Raw genomic sequence first — 20281 nt, forward strand, 5'->3', positions numbered from 1 at the left:
GTGAGTTCCAATGAGGATGGCTCTATACATGACACTATTTGCTGTGTACAGTGAATATTTGACTTGGCGCTGGGCTGAAAGTCCCATACTCTTTTTGGCCTCCTCAATTTTTGACTAAGAACCTGATCTAACATTCAGAGCTGAATATAAGACTATCACTTAATTACCTTTTTTTTCCTTTAGCTGGTTTGTTTTGTTTTTTAAATTCCACCTAGGAGTTCCTTTGACAATTTTTTTAACGTTTATTTATTTATGAGAGAGAGAGAGTGTGAGAGAACACAAGCAAGGGAGGGGCAGAAAGAGAGGGAGACACAGAATCCAAAGCAGGCCCCAGGCTCTGAGCTGTCAACGCAGAGCTTGAAGTGGGGCTCGAACCCACAACCATGAGATCATGACCTGAGCCAAAGTCAGATGTTTAACCAACTGAGCCACCCAGGCACTCTGTCTGCCAGTTTGTTTTTTAAGCCTTGCTTTTCTTGGTATTTTCTCTTTTCCAGCCAACATCATGTGTAATTTTTGAGGTTCATTAATTTGTTATAAGACAGGAAATATTGCATTTTAAGTCTGTATTTGATAGGGGCATACTTTGGATCTTCCTTCAAATAATCAGATAGTTTTATATTACTAACAGGGCTTTCCCAGTTTGTGTTTAAGAATCTGCATTATAATGAACTGTGCTTTGTAGTAGTTTTCTTTGAGTCCATAAAATGATAGTGTTTCTTACCCACTGCTATCCCCACCTCCACCCCTGCTGATTTTTACCCTCTTTGAAAATATGAAGAAAACATATTTTTAAAAGGTTTCTTTTTTTAAATTTTTATTTATTTTTGATAGGGAGAGCATGTGGGCAAGTTGGGGAGGGGCAGAGAAAGGGGCACAGAGATCTGGAGCGGGCTGTGTGCTGTCTGCAGACAGCCAGATACGGGGCTCGCTCTCAGGAGCTGTGAGATGATGACCTGAACCAAAGTCGGACACTTAACTCGCTGAGCCACTCAGGGGATCCTGAAGAAAATATATTTTTAATACCAGTTTGGGAACTTTTTATTTTTAATAGAGGGTTGTTTTTTACCAACCCCCTTATTGTCTCATACCATAAAAATCATAGAATCAGCAAAAACTAGCCTCAATAAGACTTTGATACACAATGGAAATTTGAGGATATAATAAGCAAATAAGTTGGCTACATGTTTGGGTGAACTCAAAGACACTTTCTATAAGTTTTTTTTTTTTTTCTCTTTAATGTTTATTTTTGAGAGAGAGACAGAATTGGAAGCAGCTCCAGGCTCTGAGGTGTCAGCACAAAGCCTGATGTGGGGCTTGAACTCACGGACCGAGAGATCATGCCTTGAGCCAAAGTTGGACGCTTAAATGACTGAGCCACCCAGAAGCCCCTATAATTTTTAATTTAAATTCCAATTAGTTACCATACATGTAATATTAGTTTCAGGTGTACGAAAGAGTAGTTCAATACTTCCATAAAATACCTAGTGCTCAATACCACAGGTGCATTCCTTCATCCTTTTCATGTGTTTAACCCATGCTCCCACCCACCTCCTCTCTAGTAACCATTAATTTGTTCTCTATACAGGTCTGTTTCGTGGTTTGTCTCTTTTTTTTCCTTTTGCTTGTTTGTTTTGTTTTTTAAATTCCACATATGAGTGAAATCATGTGTTTTCAAGGACACTTTTAAAAAAGTGTTTCAAGATTTGAGAGTGTATTTTGTCTTAAGATTTAGCTTCTGAAATGAAAAAAAAATGGGGAATAAAGACCACTTGGTGTTAAAAGTGAGCTTAGAGGGTAGCCTGGGTGACTTAGTTGGTTAAGTGTTTGACTTCAGCTCAGGTCATGATCTCATGGCTTGTGGGTTTGAGCCAACAGTCAGGCTCTGTGCTGATGGTATGGAGCCTGTTTGGGATTCTCTCTTCCCCTCTCTCTCTGTGCTTCCTCCAGTTGTGCTTTCTCTCTCAAAATAAATAAATGAATAAATGTAAAAAGTGAGCTTAGAGTGTTAGATATTTAGATTGTGAAAAACTGTATATATCATTTTTGCAGCCCTTTTATATCCCCTTCAGGTTGTGCATAATTTAAATCTGCTTTCCTAATTAAAAATGAACTGAAGAGCTTTCCCCATGAGATCAGGAACACGACAGGGATATCCACTGTCACCATTGTTGATTAACATAGTGTTGGAAATCCTAGCATCAGCAGACAGCAAAATGAAGTAAAACGCATCCAAATTGGCAAAGAAGAAGTCAAACTTATACTTTTTGCAGATGACATGATACTCTACATGGAAAACCCAAAAGACCCCACCAAAAAGCCGCTAGAACTGATACATGAATTCAGCAAAGTTGCAGGTTACAAAATTAATGTACAGAAAATTGGTTGCATTTCTATACACCAATAATAAAGCAACAGAAAGAGAAATCAAGAAATCGATCCCATTTGCAATTGCAAAGAGAACCATAGAATACCTAGGAATAAACCTAACCAAAGATGTTAAAGATCTGTATGCTGAAAACTATAGAAAACTTATGAAAGAAATTGAAGAAGACATAAAGAAATGGAAAAACTTTTCCATTGAATTGGAAGAACAAATATTGTTAAAATGTCAGTAGTACCCAAAGCAATCTACAGTGCAGTCCCAGTCAAAATTGTACCAGCATTCTTCTCAGACCTAGAACAGACAATCCTAAAATTTGTATGGAACCACAAAAGACCCTAAATAGCCAAAAAATGAAGTAGAAAGTTAGAAACAGCTACCCGAACACTTCCCATGCCAGGTCAGTGATCTTTACCTGTTAAATATTCTGCTTGATATATAGTCCTGTTTTGAATTCCCATAAGATGTTTCTGGTAAGGCCTTACATTCTGGGTTTATGACCCTAAGCTTATAATTAATCAAACAGAGAATTATTTTTTAATGTTTATTTATTTATGTTGAGAGAGCAAGAAAGCAGGAGAGGGGCAGAGAGAGAGAGAGAGAGAGAGAGAGAGAGAGAGAGAAAGAATCCCAAGCAGGCTCTGTGCAGCACAGAGCCTGATGTGGAGCTCTGTCTCATAAACCCTGAGATTTTGACCTAAACCAAAACCAACAGTCCTCTAATCAACTGAGCCACCCAATGCCCCCAGATAATTATTTTTGAATCAAGTGAATTTACCTGAGCTCAAATCTAATTCGGCCACCTGATATGTAGTCTTTTTTAAAAATTTATAAACATATATATATGTGTGTGTGTATGTGTATATATATGTGTATATATATATGTATATATACAAATATATATATATGTATATATATATATGTATACATATATATATTTTGAGAGCACATGAGGAAGAGGGAGAGGGAGAATCTTAAGCAGGTTCCAGCCCAGGGTAGAGCCTGATGCAGGACTCCATCTCAGGACCTTGAGCGGAAATCAAGTGTTCACTGCTTAACTGAGGCACCCAGGTGCCCCTATATAATCTTTTATAGGCAAATTATCCTCTGGAAGCATTATTCTTATGTAAAGAAGGTGGACAGTGGTACCAAATTTGTAGTCCTGAGACTTGAATGTGTGATATTTAGCACAGTCTAGCACTAGTAAATGCTCATTAAATATTAGCTCTGCAAGTGATTTCAGAAATTTTAAGGTTAACATCTGTTGCCTATATCAGCAGCTATCTATGTATATTATGATTTTACTTTATTTTATTTTATATTATTTTATTTATTTATTTATTTTAATGTTTATTGATTTTTGAGACAGAGAGAGACAGACCATGAACAGGGGTGGGTCAGAGAGAGAGAGGGAGACACAGAATATGAAACAGGCTCCAGGCTCTGAGCTGTCAGCACAGAGCCTGATGCGGGGCTCGAACCCACGAACTGCGAGATCATGACCTGAGCCAAAGTCGGACGCCTAACCGACTGAGCCACCCAGGCGCCCCACTTTATTTTATTTTTAATTTTATTTTGTTTTTACTTTACTTAAGTAAGCTCTACACCCAGCATGGGGCTTGAACTTAGAACCCTGAGACCGTGAGCTACATGTTCTACCAACTGAGCCAGCCAGGCACCTCTCAAAAGCCATCTATTTAATATAACGTTGTTTAGTGCCCTTGGTTCATGAAACTTACATCTTCAAAATACCATTTACTTGAGGATTTGGATGAGTTACTAATTCTTTCATTTGGCAAAGATCTGTTGAATATACTAGGTGCCAGAACCTATGTCAAGCAACAAAGCCACAAAACTAAACATAATACATAAGAGCCTAAACCTCATGGACTTTGGATCATAGTGTTGTAAATAAGTACATATATCAGTCCATGATGAATACAAGGAGCTATGAAAGAAGTAGGTGAGCTGTTATTTCTTTTTTGAAAAGATGATGTTTAAGCTGAGACCAAGATGAGAAAGGTGTTAAATTTAATATGAATGATATAACTAGTTAGTAGTTAGGTGATACATGTTTACATATGCTAATGAATACCACTTATACTGTGAATAACCATTTAGGTCAATAGTCTAAAGTTTTGGGGGTTTGATTTGAATGAACATTTTTTTTAGAGTTTGTTTATTTTGAAAGAGAGAGAGAGACAGAGAGCATGAGCAGGGGAGGGGCAGAGAAGGAAAGAGAAAATCTCAAGCAGGCTCTGCACTGTCAATGCAGAGCCTGACAGGGGGCTTGAACCCACAAACCATGAGATAGATCATGACCAGAGCCAAAACTAAGAGTTGGACACTTAACCAACTGAGTCACTTAGGTACCCCTGCATTTTCTGAAATATTTTACAAGTTTGTATGACTTTTAATGTTATATTTTGGTCTTTATTTTGATGTGATCAAATGTCAGTCATTAGAAATAATTGAAAAAGATTTTCAGTAGTTAGCATGTTTCAATAGTTTCAATAGTTAGGATGTCCTATCCACACTAAACTAAGTTATATAAATTTTCCCTTTTTGTGCTTAATTTTTGCCTGTTAACTATTTGATATGTAGGCATTTTACTTGATATTTGAAATGAATTTGTATATTAATTTTTTAAATTTTTTCTAGATAGCTGAACAGTTCTAGCAGTTTATAATGTTGATTTCTTTGGCTGCATCCTAATCTTTTTTTTTAAACTAATATATCTGTATAGTCTTACATTAATAAACCAATTAATTAATTTAGACTTAAATGTTTTAATATATGGTAAATCCAGTTCTTCCTCATTTTTTCCCATTAATTTCCTTAGCTTATTTTTACTTGTTTTTCTAAACTTAGACACATTCTTTTATGTCCCAAGAACAAATCTTAGTTTTAATTGGAATTTTATTTTTTTTAATTTTTTTTGTCAACGTTTATTTATTTATTTGGGACAGAGAGAGACAGAGCATGAACGGGGGAGGGGCAGAGAGAGAGGGAGACACAGAATCGGAAACAGGCTCCAGGCTCTCAGCCATCAGCCCAGAGCCTGACGCGGGGCTCGAACTCCCGGACCGCGAGATCGTGACCTGGCTGAAGTCGGACGCTTAACCGACTGCGCCACCCAGGCGCCCCTTAATTGGAATTTTAAAGAGCTATAGGTTAAGTGATACCTTTGTAATTTCTGTATAGAAAAATATTACTTACAGTTCCACTTATTGAACTTCCAGTGGCCAGTGATTAGAACTGAGAGAGAAAGCTCACAAAGATTGTTTAGGTGTAAAATTATGGTTTGATGTTCAAAATGGTGCATCAAAACTTTTTTTCTCTGTAAGGCTGATATTTTGTTCACAGTGAAGTCACTCAGGATATTTTTTAAAGTCTTGTTCTCATATACCTTAAGCTTTAAAATTCCTTTCTTTTCCACTTTTTCTATTATGTGGTATATTACATTTACAGTTTTATAATGAGGTTGTAAATAAATCATGTAAGATTTTTTGTTATAAATTACTATTTTAGTAATATTTAATAATAGTTTAGTGTTATTTGGGGAAGTACATAATATTTAGGAAGCTTTTAGGTTATATTTGATGTTAGTATAGAATTGAAATATGCTCTCAACTTGGGAATACTGGCCCAAAGCAATATTAATATTTTTCTTTCTTCTTTTTTTTTTTAATTCACAGTGATGCGGTTAACTAAACCTACTTTATTCACCAATATTCCAGTAACATGTGAAGAAAAGGACTTACCTGGTATGCTTTGTTCTGTTTGCAGCTAGGGAAAAGTTGCAGCCTGGACTGCCTGTATTACCTAGCAATAAGCATAGTCTTGCCAGTCTCATGCTCTTTGCTGCATTCTTTATTGTCTGGTTTTATATGATGTGAGTGGTGGCTTTCTAAGTGGTAGGTCTCACTCATAATTTCTTAGCCAAGAGACTGTTGCTATCCTATGGCAACAAGAGGAGTATATTCATAGTCATGATATTAAAATTTTATTTATCCTCAAATGTTCCATCAACATGTGTATTAGCATTCCCTTTATTTAAAATTACTGGAGTTATCTATATTTTATATTTCATGACCTTCATTTTCCTTTGTTTCTGAAGTGTTCATTCTCTGTGAAAGTAGAATTTTTTGGCACACATTTGTTGTAGTGAAGGTTACAAACTAAATTTTTTTTAATTAAATATTTCTCCCAGCTATTTCTTTAATGGAAGTAAAACTTACAACATAGATGTTAGAATTTTCTGTTTTTCTCTTTCTATAGGAGATCTCTTTAACCAACTCATGAGAGATGATCCTTCAACCGTAAATGGTGCAGAAATTTTAATGTTGGGAGAAATGTTGACTTTACCACAGAATTTTGGGTAAGAATGATAACATTGACATAAAGCATGCAACGGTACTTCAAAGCCATTACAAATTATGTTTTCATAAAATAACTATGGAATGGAAAAATACTCCTGTACATTTAAGTGGTGTAAAAAAAAAAAAAAAAGTTTTACCAAAATTATACTATATGATTCGGGGCAGTTTTTATTTAAAAAAAAAGAAAGAAAAGAAACCTACCAAAATATGAATAGGGGTTTCTAGGATGATAAAATTTTAACTTTCTTCTTTAGATCTTACTGTATTTTTTAGTGACCATGTATTCCTTTTATTTTAACTGACTTCATCTAAATGTCTTTCAGAAGCAACTTTTTGTTCACTTACACAGCTCTTTCCCAGCATAAGTTATCAGACTTATGTTTTTATTAGGAACTCTCAATTTTTATTCCTTCTTACTGCTAGCTCTTCTCTTATTCTAGTTTATTAATGAGGTAGAAGCTTCTGGTTTCACTGTGTTTGCAACTGAGAGTATTTAAGACCACATGGAATTTTTCAGGTTTTTAAAAAAAGGTTTACAGAATGTGACTAGTGTCTTGAAAGCTTGGAAATATATTCATATAAAAAATTCATGTAAAATATTTTTGTATTTTTTTGTAATACATATTTATAAACATGTATTTTTATAAAATATACTTCAATAAAAGCATAAGGTAAATCCAGTAATCATTATTTGTATTAGAACAACTTAGAAAAATAAAACAAATTGGTAAAAAATACTGATACCAATTACTTGGGTCTCCTCTAGATTCAGGGAATAAGTTATTTCAAAAATTGTCTTTTTCTAGCCTCTTAAGTAATTAGTCAAAAGACCTTTAACATGGATCTGATTTTAGTGGCTTATATCTGAGGAAAGTGGCTGTGCAGTAGTTGAGGGCTAGATATATATCATGTTTTATAGAATAAGTCAGTATTTTGAATTGTACTGGGTAATGAATGAGCTGTCTAAGGTACACAAAGGAATGCTGAAGCAGTATTTCAACTGATCTCTATCCTTTAGTAAATTCTTCTCCATTTAAAGTTCTCAGTGGCGTTCAAGTAGAATATTTGTGTTAAAACTCGAATGTATTTCTGCCTAAAAGTTTATTTTATTTCACAGGAATATATTTTTGGGAGAGACCTTTTCCAGTTATATCAGCGTTCATAATGATAGCAATCAAGTTGTTAAAGATATATTAGTAAAAGTAAGTGGCATTCTTGTTTGGGATATATATTTTTTTTAGCTTGTTAATTTCTATTCTTATGTTTCTGAAACTTCATTAAAATGCATTTGATACTGGACTTCTTAATTGTCATTAACAACAAGCATTAACTGAACTCCTAAAACTTTAAGATACTATGCTAAGCACAGAATCATTTTTCCTTGTCCTCCAAGGTTTGATAGCTTGGGTGAGAAAATGTACCAGTCACGGATTTAAATTTTTGTTAATAATTTGTAATAAACATAATAAAATTTGAAAGAGGAGGACAGATCACAGAGGATTGCATCAATCACAAAGGCCTATTGGAAGAGAAGGAACACAACAGGATCTTTAAAGAATGGTGGGATTTAGAGAAAAAGAGGGACGTGATAATGAGGAGCAGAGGCATAGGAATCCATAATGTGTTCTTGTAGCAGTGAACAGAATTCACTTGATAGAAGTAGGTAAGGTTAGGGGGGCCTGGGTGGCTCAGTCAGTTAAGCGTCCAACTTTGGCTCAGGTCATGTTCTCACCGTTGGTTAGTTCGAGTCCCACATCGGGCTCTGTGCTATCAGTGCTGAGCCTGCTTCCAATCCTCTGTCCTCCTCTCTCTGTGTCCCTTACCTGCTCACTCTCTCTTTCTCACAAATAAACAACAAAAAAAAAAAAAAAAGAAGAAGAAGAAGAAATAGGTAAAGTTATAGAGATGTGTAGTAGCCATAAAGTGGAGTATCTTGAAAGGTTATAGCTGAAGGTTTTAGCCTTTTTTTTCTTTTTTAAATTTAAGACAGTGGGCAGTCAGCAAAGGTATTCACACTGTGTTGGAAGATTGATATGAAAGCATTATATGGGATAGTTTATAGCAAATACACCAGCTAGAAGATTGTTACATTAGTTTAGAGATCAAGGGATAGGTGAGGCACCTGAGTGGCTCAGTTGGTTAAGCGTCTGACTTGGGCTCAGGCCATGATCTCATGGTTCACTGGTTCAAGCCATGCATCAGGCTCTGTGCTAACAGCCCAGAGCCTGGAGCCTGCTTCAGATTCTGTGTCTCCCTCTCTATCTGTCCCTCCCCCATTCATGCTCTGTCTGTCAGAAATAAATAAAACACTAAAAAAATTTTTTTAATAAAAAAGAAGTCAAGAGGTAGACTATGCTAACTCAAACAATCTGAAATTTATTCAGAAAGAGAAAGGACATAAAATAAAAATTTACTGTAGGTCAGAGAGAAGGCACCAAAGCTGTCTTCACATGGTGAGTTTAGATTACTAGAGCATAGCCAAAAGGGAAGTCCCATGAAAATGAGGTTGAAATGGCTCCTGTGTGGTTCAGTCGGTTGAGCGTTTGACTTTAGCTGAGGTCATGATCTCCAGGGTTTGTGAGTTTGAGGCCCACATCGGGCTCCCTGCTGTCAGCACAGAGACCTTTGGATCCTCTATCCCCCTCTCTTTCTGCTCCTCCCCCACTTACGCCCTCTCTTTCAAAAATAAACATTAAAAAATATGAGCTTGAAAATATCAGCAAGTATTAGAATTGAAAAGGTCCTCGGAGAGCCAATAATGCCAAATTTCATATATTACCCAACTTCCAGAAACCGGATGCAAAATGTATGTTTGTTATACTATGAATGGAGTTTCTGCCTTTTATTAGGTCGGGTTGGCAGACTATATAGCATATTGGCCAAATTTGGTCTCTTGCCTGTTGTTATAGGGCCTTTGTACTAGGAATGGTTTCTTCATTCTCAAATGATTGAAAAGAAACAATCTTACTTTGTTAGGTGAAAATTATATGAAATTCAAATGTCAGTCTCCATGAATAAAATTTTATTGGCACCCAGCCACAGTCATTCATTTATGTGTCATCTGTGGCACATTTCAAGCTACAACTGGGGAGTTCTAAAGTCTAAAGTATTTGGTATCTGAGCTTTAAAGAAAAAGTTTGCCAGCTTCTACATTTATTATGAAAAGGTCTGACTCTGAGAACTTTGAGAACATACACTTTTTTCCTGGCATTTCAGTAAAGGATGAATTTATTTTCATAAGGTGAGTGAATCAGCAAATGCATATGATTTAAGTTAATATTGAAAAGAACAAGCAATATAATAGCATACTTACTGTAAAATATGTATTTATATTTCTGTTGGCTTTATTCAATTTTAATTTCCATAAAGATAGGGGTGTTTAATAATAATAGTAGCTAATGTTTATTGAACAGTGCAGTGCCCACCCAAGAGTTATCATAGTTTCTCAGGTAAGACATTAAGATTCATGATATGCACAGAAGCCATTTTTTGACTTAAAAATAACTTAAGAGGATATAGGTCAGGAAGCACAGCATAATATTCACCTATATTTTCATTTTTATGTTGTCTATCAAATTTTAGTTGTCGATATTTTGGTTGCTTAATAAAAGATTTAGATAATTTTCCTTCATTTTCAGTGCCTTGGAGCAATATATTTGGAGCATTTAGACTATCTGGTTTTTGTAGGGTGTATAGAATTCTGTGAAATCTTATGGACTTGTGTGTCTTATAGGGGAAGTTTCTTGATAGCATTTGCACTTTCATTCCTGTGATCAGTTTGTTTAAGCTTTTTATGTCTAATGTTATATAACAGTTTGTGAGACTGTTTCATTCTAGGAAATGATTCACTTGAGGTAGATTTTCAAATTTATTTGCATACAGGTCTGCAAAGTAGTCTCTTAAAAATTTCTTCTCTTTTGGTGTTACTTTCCCCTGGTTATTCCTTATTTTATATAATTTTGCTTCCTTTATTTTTTCCTCTTGATTAAACTAGCTCATGGTTCATATATTTTAATTTTTTTTCAAAAAAGGAATTTTTGTTATTTATATTTAATGTTTTTTCTCTACCTCATTGATTTTTGCTTTTAATGAGCTCCGTTCTTGTGCTTCTGATTATTTACCTTGTTCTTTTCTAGCTTTTCATCTAGGGATTTAATTTTTAAGTTTTTATTCTTTTATTTCTGTTGATAAAAGTGAATTTTCTTCTGATTGACTGCTTTAAATATATCCTGCAGATTCTGATATGTAGCGTTTTCATTATGATTATTTTTAAAGAATTCTATCATTTTATTTGTATTTCCTCTTTTACCCAAGAGTTGTTTAATAGATTTTTCAGATATTAAACTGTTGTTTAATAGGCTTTTTTGTTCTCTAATGTTAATGATCTGTAGTTTAATTGCATCATAATCAGTTTTGTTATTGTTTTATTCCAGTAGAACTTGTTAATGTTTTCTTTGTGACCTAATATTAATTTTTAATGAATGTCATATATGTATTTGAGAAGAAGGTGTATTTTCTATTAGCCATGGTAAAGTTAGATATGTACTGTTGGTGTTGTTAGGTCTCCTGTACCTTTACTTCCCCCTTTTTTTTTTTTTTTTTTTTTTTTTTGGTCAGCTTGATCTTATACTGAAAGTGACATGTTAATTTCATATTGTTAATGTGTTTCTATTTATATCTTTTATACTTTTTACTTTATAAAGGCAATGCTGTTTGGTTCATAGGTATTTATACTTATTCTTCATTTTGAATTGCAGCTTATAGCACTAAAAGTTTCCTCCTTTGCCATGCTTTTTGGCTTGTATCTTAGTTGTGGTGTCTATATCCCTATCCCTGTTTTGTTACTGTTTCCATTTGCCTGAAGTGCTTTTGTCCATCTTTTTAATTTTAGCCTTTAGCAATTATTTTTATTTATGTCTCTTTTATACAACATATAATTGGGTCATTGTGAGCTGTATGGGATTTTTTATTAGATGAATTAAGTGCACTCACATGTATGTATAAGTTTATGTGCTTGATTTCCAATATGTCACATTATTTTCTATTTAAATATTAAGTGTATTATATTCTAACTGCTATGGGTTTTTTCTTCACACAATGTGTTTTCATTATTTTCAAATAATTTTTGTATATATGAAGGTTTTTATTTTTGTTTTAGTTTTTGCCTTTATATTTATGCCTTTTATGATATTTCCCCTTACCTGTTTCTTACTTAACTGCTTACTGTAAAGCTTTTAGTCTTTAATATCATCCTTTATCTCTTACCTATTGCTCATACCACTTTCCTTTTTCCCTTTCTCATCTCTTTCCATTTTTATTTGCATATTGATCGGACAGAGATTTCTCAAGTAGATTGCTCAGGACCTGCTTGTGGGTATAATATTCTCTGAGCCTTTACATGTTCAAAAATGGTTCTATACTTGGGGTGCCTGGGTAGCTCAGTTGGTTAAGCATCTGACTTCACTCAGGTCATGATCTCACAGTTTGTGAGTTCGAGCCCCGCGTTGGGCTCTGTGCTGATGGCTTGGGGCCTGGAGCCTGCTTCAGATTCTGTGTCTCCCTCTCTCTGCCCCTCACCCGCTCACACTCTGTCTCTTTCTCTCAAAACTAAATAAACATTAAAAAAAATAATTAAAAAATGGTTCTATACTTGAAGGACAGTTTGGCTGGATATAAAATCCTTTGTTTACATTTGCTTTGTGTTTTCTGAAAATGCTACTCCTTTGTTACTTAGCTATATATGTTGTGGGGTTTTTTTCTCTTTTTAAATGTTTATTTTTATTTTTGAGAGAAAGTGTGAGCGGGGGTGGTGCAGAGAGAGAGAGGGAGACAAAGGATCCCAACCAGGCTCTACACTGACAGCAACAAGCCCAATTCAGGGCTCAAACTCACAAACCACAAGATCATGACCTGAGCCAAAGTCAGACACTCAGCTGAGCCACCCAGGTACCCCTGTATATGTTATTTTTGAGGGAACTAATGCCAGTCTAATTTTTTTGCTTTTTAAGTTATTTGATAATTTTTTCCTGGTGGCCCTGAGGATTTTTTTTTCTGTATGTTTTAGAATTGGTCTTTTGACATAATATCTCTGATACCAAGTGGACTCTTTCAAAACGTAGATTTAGATCTTTTATTGCTAGAAAGTTTTCATGGATTATATTTTAATAGTTTTATTCCATTATTTCCTTTGGCATATCACATTTTTAATATGATTTGTATCTTTTCTATCTTTATCTTTCCTGAATTCAATCAATTATTTATATTCTTCTCTAAAAAAAATTTAGCCCCACACTAAAGCAACAACAGTAACAAAACAACAAACCAAAAAATGTTTAGCCTTAGTTTTAAAATTTCTCATTTCTGGAGTGCCTGGGTGGCTCAGCCAGTTAAGCAACCAACTCTTGATTTTGGCTCAGGTCATAATGTCACAGTTGTGAGTTCAAGCCCTGCATTAAGCTTTGTGCTCACAGTGTGGAGCCTGCTTCCAATTCTCTGTCTCCCTCAATCTTCCCCTCCCCACTCTCAAAAATAAATAAACATTAAAAAACTTTTTTAAAGTTCTCGTTCCAGGTGTTTTTTCATATTTCAAAAATTTTTTGAGAGTATTTAATTCACTTTGAGTGTTTTACAGTTTTCTTCTGCTTCACTATTGGTTTTGTGCGGCATTTTTTATCAGTGAATTATTTCATTTCTTATCTTTCTTCTTTTTACAATATTTTTGTATAGATGAAGACGATTGGTGGCTTTTGATTCTGTGAAATGCAGTTTGGGTGCTTTGATATTCCTTATTCAAAAACACCCTCTTAAAGCAGTGGGAGCAAAGTATGGTTTCTTTATCGGGTAGATTTTGGTAGAGTAAGAAAGGGTTGTGTGTTCTCACATTTTCGCTTTTCATATGAATTGTAGTGTCCTAAATTTTTCTTCCTCACTGCACAGTTTCCAAAAAGCGTCTCTCTTTTTTTAACTCTTTTTCTCCTGAAGTGTTTTCTTGACAAGAGTGTCTCTTCACAAACATGGTTAAGACCCTTTCCTGAAGACTGTACTCTCATCTTCCAGAAATGCTATTTATTTCTCAGTACTTTCACACTTAGAATAGACTTTGTCTTTCTGGAAATGGTTTAGATCATCTCTACTCTTCTCTCTATTCTTAGCTGTCTCTTCAGCTCAACTTTTCCTGGACTTTTCTTAATCTTTGCAAAGGATCATGGCAAGAGTATGAGAAACAGCTTGTAAAAATTTGGTATGTGTATACTTATAGGTAATTTGAAGTTTGGACTTTTGCTGCCTTCTGATTATACAAACACAAGGTTTAATATAGATTTATTTGCTTTTGTTGTGTGTTTTGTTTCTGTTTTGAGGATGACTTGAGAAGTTCACAATTACACTGCTGCTATTACCTCAGCTACCCAGAATTCTACCCTCAAAGGTTTAACTTTTTTTTAAGGTTATTCATTTATTTTTGAGAGAGAGAGAGAGCATGAGCAGGGGAGGGGCAGAGAGAGAGGGAGAAAATCCAAAGCAGGCTCCACACTGTCAGCAAAGAGCCCCACTCAATGTGGGGCTGGAATTTACAGACTGTGAAATTGTGAGCTGAGCCAAAGTCAGATGCTTAACTGACTGAGCCACCCAGGTGCCTCAAAGCTTTAATTTTGTATAGCTCTTCAATTTTGGAATCCTGGAAAAGAGACTGTGAATCTGTACTTTTTTTATTCTTTTACTATCAGCTTAGTGTTGTTTTTGAGAATAAATATGCTTATAATAATCTACCATGTTTAACTAGAAACCACTAGGGTTTTTTTTGTTTTTGTTTTTTTTGGGGGCGGGCAAGTGAGTAAGGGGCAAAGAGAGAGAGAGAAAGGGAGAGAGAGAAGCAGGCCTCATCTCAAGCAGGACTTGAACTCATGAACCCTGAGATCATGACCTGAGCCGAAGTCAGATGCTTGACCAACTGAGCCGTAAGTTTTTTGTTTTTTTTTTTTAATGTTTATCTTGAGAGAGAGAAAGCATGTGCATGAGTGGAGGAGGGAGAGAGAGAATCCCACAGAGCACAGAGCCCGACGTGGGCCTTAATCCCACAAACCGTGAGTGAGATCATGACTTGAGCCAAAATCAAAAGTCACATGCCTAACTGACTGAGTCACCCTGGCACCCCTATTTGTTTGGTTTTTAATTGATAAAAAAAAATTCCGTGTCTGAAAACTTTAGCATGTTACGTAAAAAAAATAGTGTTCTATAAACAAAAACAATGTACTTAGTGTACTATAAACGAAAAATAATAGATAACCCTTATGGTCTATACCAGTAGTTTATTAATATCATCTGGAGGGCTTGTTAAAATGCTGATTGCTGAGGCTTATTCCCAGAGTTTCTGATGTGATCAGCTGAAATGGTGCCCAAGAATTTCTATTTCTAACGTGTTCCAGGTACATTCCTAGTTGCTAGAGTTACAGCAGGAAACAGACAAGGCCTCTATTCTCTTGAAGCTTATTCTAGATCTTTGAAATTTTTTTCTCTCTTCCTGAATATAAATCCCTTAATTATACCAAACTCTTTCTTTTTTTTTTTTTAATTAAAAAAAATTTTTTTTACTGTTTATTTATTTTTGAGAGAGGGAGAGAGAGAGTGTGTGAACGTGGTGGGGGGCGGGGGTGGGGAGCAGAGAGAGGGAGACAGAGGATCCAAAGTGAGCTCTGTGCTGACAGCAAGGAGCCCCATGCAGGGCTCAAACCCATGAATCATAGATTCAACTGAGCTGAAGTTGAATGTTTAACCAATTGAGCCAACCACGCACGCCCCCCAAACTCTTTCTTAATGGCCTCTGAAGACTTACCTGAAATGCTTCCTTCTCTCCTCACCTTCCCCTTGGCCTGTTCAAATTCTACTCATCCAAAAACGAATTTGCAGCATAGAGCCTATCCTGCATTTTAAATTGTATTCGCCTACCCCAAGCCAGCCTTCCATTTCTTCTATTATTTTCCCCAAACATTTCAATTCAGCAGGGGCAGGGATTTTGGTCTGTTTTGTTTACTGATGTTTCTCCAGCTTCTGGAGAAGTCTTGGCAGAGAGAATAAGGAAATAAATGTTTGGTGCAGCACTGTTTATAATAGTGAAAAAGGAGAAAGATAAAAATGTTCAGCCATATATAAATTAATACTGTTATTATGATTAATGTTTACAAAATGACACACAGGAAAACATATTGGACAGAAAGTCCATGAGTTTGGCTGTTTCTTTTTTTTCCCCTTCTCTGATTTCTAAAATGTTTAAGAAATTTTTAATCTCACCCCCATTACTTATTAGTTGTATAACCTTGGGGAAGTTGTTACTTCTCTGTGCCTTGGAAGAATAGTGGGACTAGTAGGAATAGTACAACTATTAGGAATATAGGAATAGGAATAGCACGATTACCTACTTTAGGATTGTGACTATTGAGTGAGTAATGTGCTTAGAGCAAGGCCTTGCACATGGAAGGTGCCCAATAAAATTTTGTACTACTATTATATAACTGAATATAATGACCAAAGACATAGCACTAATAAGTATCCCACTTCACAGTGCCTAGCATTAAGAACGTTAGATTAGAATTAACTGTAGAAACTCTGTTAGTTTTTTTTTTTTTTAAAGAAACAGAAACTTGGAATCCTAGCTTTTATGTAAAAATCTCCCCAATCCCCATGGCCGAACGTGATCTTCACTTTGTCTGAATTTTTCTTAACATTTCCTTCAATGTGTTATCATAACTTCATTCAGTGTTTAACAGATATTTCTTAATTGCCTACCATGATGTCAGGCGTCAGCTTGTAGTAGTGAGCAACGGAAGATAGAGGTTCCTGCCTTCACAGACCTTACATTTCTGGTAGGGTAGGCAGAAACAGGGATACAAAATCATGTAAATAAGGTAACTATAGATTGTGGTAAATGTTACAAGGGAAGTTAAGTTTGAATGTGACAAAGTAAGTGAGATTAAGGGAGGATGCCATTTATGACAGAGTGAGAAGTGTTCAAAAAGAAAGAAAAAGGGGAACAAAATAGAAAGCAACTGGGTGTTAATTTAGAGAAGGTAGTCCTTTCAAAAAAGGACTCAAAGGCTTTTGATGACTTTAATGCTGATCTCTAGTTGTACAGATAACATCTAATATTGTTTTGAATAGTTATTTTTATTTTAGTATTGTATACACACATCTATCTGTATTTGTTTCTGGAATACCCATCTGTAGATGTGTTTTACAACCATATGTTCATATTGATGCCTCAAATTCCAACTCAGCATCAAAAGTTCATTGCAGCCTTTTCCATTTTTTTATTTGTACTTTCTTTTTCTCCAAAAGTGAGAAACTTCTCTCGTTATCCATATTTTTTTGTTTAGTCTTAGCATACACATAACCGTTTCAGAATTGCTAACCCATACCCTGTGAACAAGCAAATGTACTAGCTAGAATACATTCTAGCTAGTGTACCATTCTTTTTGTCTCTAGCTTTTGTTTGCCAGACTTACTTAGGTTAGTTCATTTTTTGTCACCCTTTCCCCCTGACTATGATTGTGTTCATTTGGTACTGTTTGTGTTCCATTCCACATTCCCCCTGCCCTCCTGGCTGATTGTATTTAATTTTGGTGCGTGTGAACCATTACCATGGTTCTAAGCTTCAGAACTAAGTAGAAAGATTGCCACCAAGAAGTATCGCTCCCCCTCAATCCTACTTCCTTGTTCCTGTTCCCTTGGTCTTTTCACCCATACCTATCCACATCCTGTAGTGAACCAGTCTCATTTGGATTTTTCTGCCTCTTTCTTTCAAGGCTGATCTTCAGACAAGTTCTCAGCGTTTAAATCTTTCAGCCTCCAATGCTGCAGTGGCTGAACTTAAACCTGATTGTTGTATTGATGATGTCATACATCATGAAGTAAAGGAAATTGGAACACACATGTAAGGATTAATTTTACTAGTTCTCAAAGACTTTTTCTTATATATGCCAGTATTTGAAATTTTTACTGTATGCCCACTTATCATTAAACCCTAAGACCCTACTTCAGAAGCAATTTTATGTTCCAGGTTTACATGCTTACCAGAAACAAACTTTAAACAAAATGTTTGTTTTGTAAGGAAAAATATCTTGATTTATTTTCATTTATTTCTAGTTTCCTATTTGCATCTATAGACAGCCCTATCCAAAAAATAACAAGCCATGAAAACATTTAAAACCCAGGTACCACCCTGACTGAAAGTATGTTTATTATTTTTCAAATGCTGACAACGGATGTTAATAGCAGTTAATTAACTGATGTTAATTTTAAAGTCATGGTTTTTCAGTTATGTATTTAACTGTGTTTGTATACTCTACCCTGAGAATTCAGAAAAACAGAACCAAAGTAAGACAAGCTCAAATTCTGTATTCCTGGCCTTTATATGTATTTGAATATGAATGCTCTATTTTCCTGTCTGAGAGGCAAATATGAAAATTTCAGCCATCTAAAGTAATTTTAGGCTTCTCCATCTGCCTTACCACCCCCACATCCAATCATTTTACAAAGTCCTGTTCTTACTAACTGTATGTCATTATCCTCCCTTCTTCATCTCCACTTAACATCACCATTTTTGCCTCTCTCCTTTGACTTAAAGAAGTATATAATATTAGCTATTAATCATTTCAATTTGGTGACCTCTCTTTTGTAGGCACTTCTTAGTGCATATACTCTATGGTTGATACAAGCCTTAGAGTCAAAATTTAAAGATTTCAGATTCCAGCTTCATCATTTATTAATTATGTGGTCTTGGATAAGTCACTTAACTCTTCACTGACTTCCCACTACCCTTAGAAAATTCTGACTGCTTTGGCTTTACAGAGTTCTCTAGAGCCTAATCCTTACCAGCTGCTCTAGTTCTTACCTTTTCTCCTTCCTCCCTCCTTCTTTATACTGAGTCATACAGATGTTTCCTTCCTCCTCTGTGACTGGAAATATACTCTTCCCTCACAAAGGAATGTCTTTGTTATTTTGTTTACCTTAGTACTACTTCTTCATCTCTCTGATTCACCACAACTTTCTCAAAGAGGCTTTCCTGACCTCCTACACTAGACCCCTTTTTATGTATTCTGTAGCGTTCACAACTTACCATTGTTTTGGTCTTGTACTTAAAATTAATTGCTTAGTACCTGTCATTTCCATTACACTTGATCTTAGCCAAAAGGCCGAGAAGCGATCCTGTCATTTCCATTAGAGTATGAGTTCCATGGAGTCGGCTACCAGAAGATCTACCAGAGAACAGTAGTCAAACTTTGTTGAAATTGAGTTTACCAAAATGATATTAAATGCGTTAAATCCTCCTTTTAGAGAAAAAGAGACTCTTGTAGAATTAAATAACTCATAAATAATGACATGGAGCTCAAATCTATATCTGGCTTCAAAAAACTCATAACCTTGCTATTACTGCTTCCTACCACGAGCACTTGAGAGCAGTTACTGTGCTTTGATCAACTCTGTATCCCTAGTATCTGGCTTATGGACAGTTACAAAGGAGAAATTAAATTACCTGTAATATCACCACTGAGTGTAACCACTATGAAAACATTAGTGTACTATTTTCCAGTCTTGTAAATTTTCATATATATATGAACATATATATATTATGAGTCACTTGAGTCAGTATTCTTTGAAAACATTATTTTTAAGATGGTTTTATCTTACATACTTGGACCATATTCTTTAAATTTGTTTACCCTAATGTTGGACTTCACATTATTTCTAGTCTCCCACTATTAGAAATAACACAGTGATAAGTTATTAACACAGTATGAGTTATTTCACACAGTGATGAATTAAATAACATAGTATTTCCTATGGTAGATTGCTTGAAGTGAGTTTACTATAGGAGCATGTAAGGATTTTTAAGACTGTTAGGGATTGTTTTCTAAATTTCTTACAACCACTAGCAATATAGATAGAGTCAGTTTCTCTATACCCTTGCCAACCTTGGTGACATGTGTAAAGAATTTTTTCCAAATCTTAAGAGGTAGAAAAATTTTACCTCATTATTTTATTTCTTTGACTACTTGTGAGGCTGAACATTTTCACATTTTTGTTAGCCTGTTCTGGTGCTGTGATTTACCTATGTATATCCTTTCCCTCTCTTTTGAGTAAGATACTAATGTTTTATTTACAAGAATTTCTCTTCACAATGTTAGAAGTATTTTATCCCATTTTGTCTGCTTTTTAATTTTGTTTCAGTGTGTTTTATTCATTCAGTTTTAAAATTTATAAGACTCTTTTCCTTTCCATTGCCCTTTAATATTAAAAAGTCTTTCCCTGCCCTGAAATTTTGATTTTGTAATTTTTTTTCTTGTAATTTTTGTGAACTTACTTTGTACGCTCAACTATTTGATTATTCTGGGATTTATTTTGGAATATATTTCACCTTTTGAAGGAAAAGTTTCCGACTTCCTGCTCCAAAAGAGTGTATTTAATTTTGCTAATTAGAACTTTCTTGTTCATGGAATTATATTATCTGCTGAAACTCTTTTTT

General features: G+C 35.0%; 1 protein-coding gene across 4 annotated transcripts in view; it reads left to right on the forward strand.

Annotated features, from left to right (window-relative positions):
- Positions 1 to 20281, forward strand: part of TRAPPC13 (trafficking protein particle complex subunit 13) — a 37732-nt gene that overhangs the window by 4715 nt on the left and 12736 nt on the right. For all 4 annotated transcript variants that reach the window (XM_015065324.3, XM_015065325.3, XM_015065326.3 and 1 more), the window contains exons 2-5: positions 6082 to 6150; positions 6665 to 6764; positions 7883 to 7967; positions 17562 to 17689. In XM_015065324.3, coding sequence (XP_014920810.1) covers positions 6082 to 6150; positions 6665 to 6764; positions 7883 to 7967; positions 17562 to 17689 — 382 coding nt within the window. The remainder of the gene's footprint in view (positions 1 to 6081; positions 6151 to 6664; positions 6765 to 7882; positions 7968 to 17561; positions 17690 to 20281) is intronic.

Source organism: Acinonyx jubatus, chromosome A1 (assembly GCF_027475565.1).
Source record: "Acinonyx jubatus isolate Ajub_Pintada_27869175 chromosome A1, VMU_Ajub_asm_v1.0, whole genome shotgun sequence".
In the NCBI taxonomy this organism is placed as follows: Eukaryota; Metazoa; Chordata; class Mammalia; order Carnivora; family Felidae; genus Acinonyx; species Acinonyx jubatus.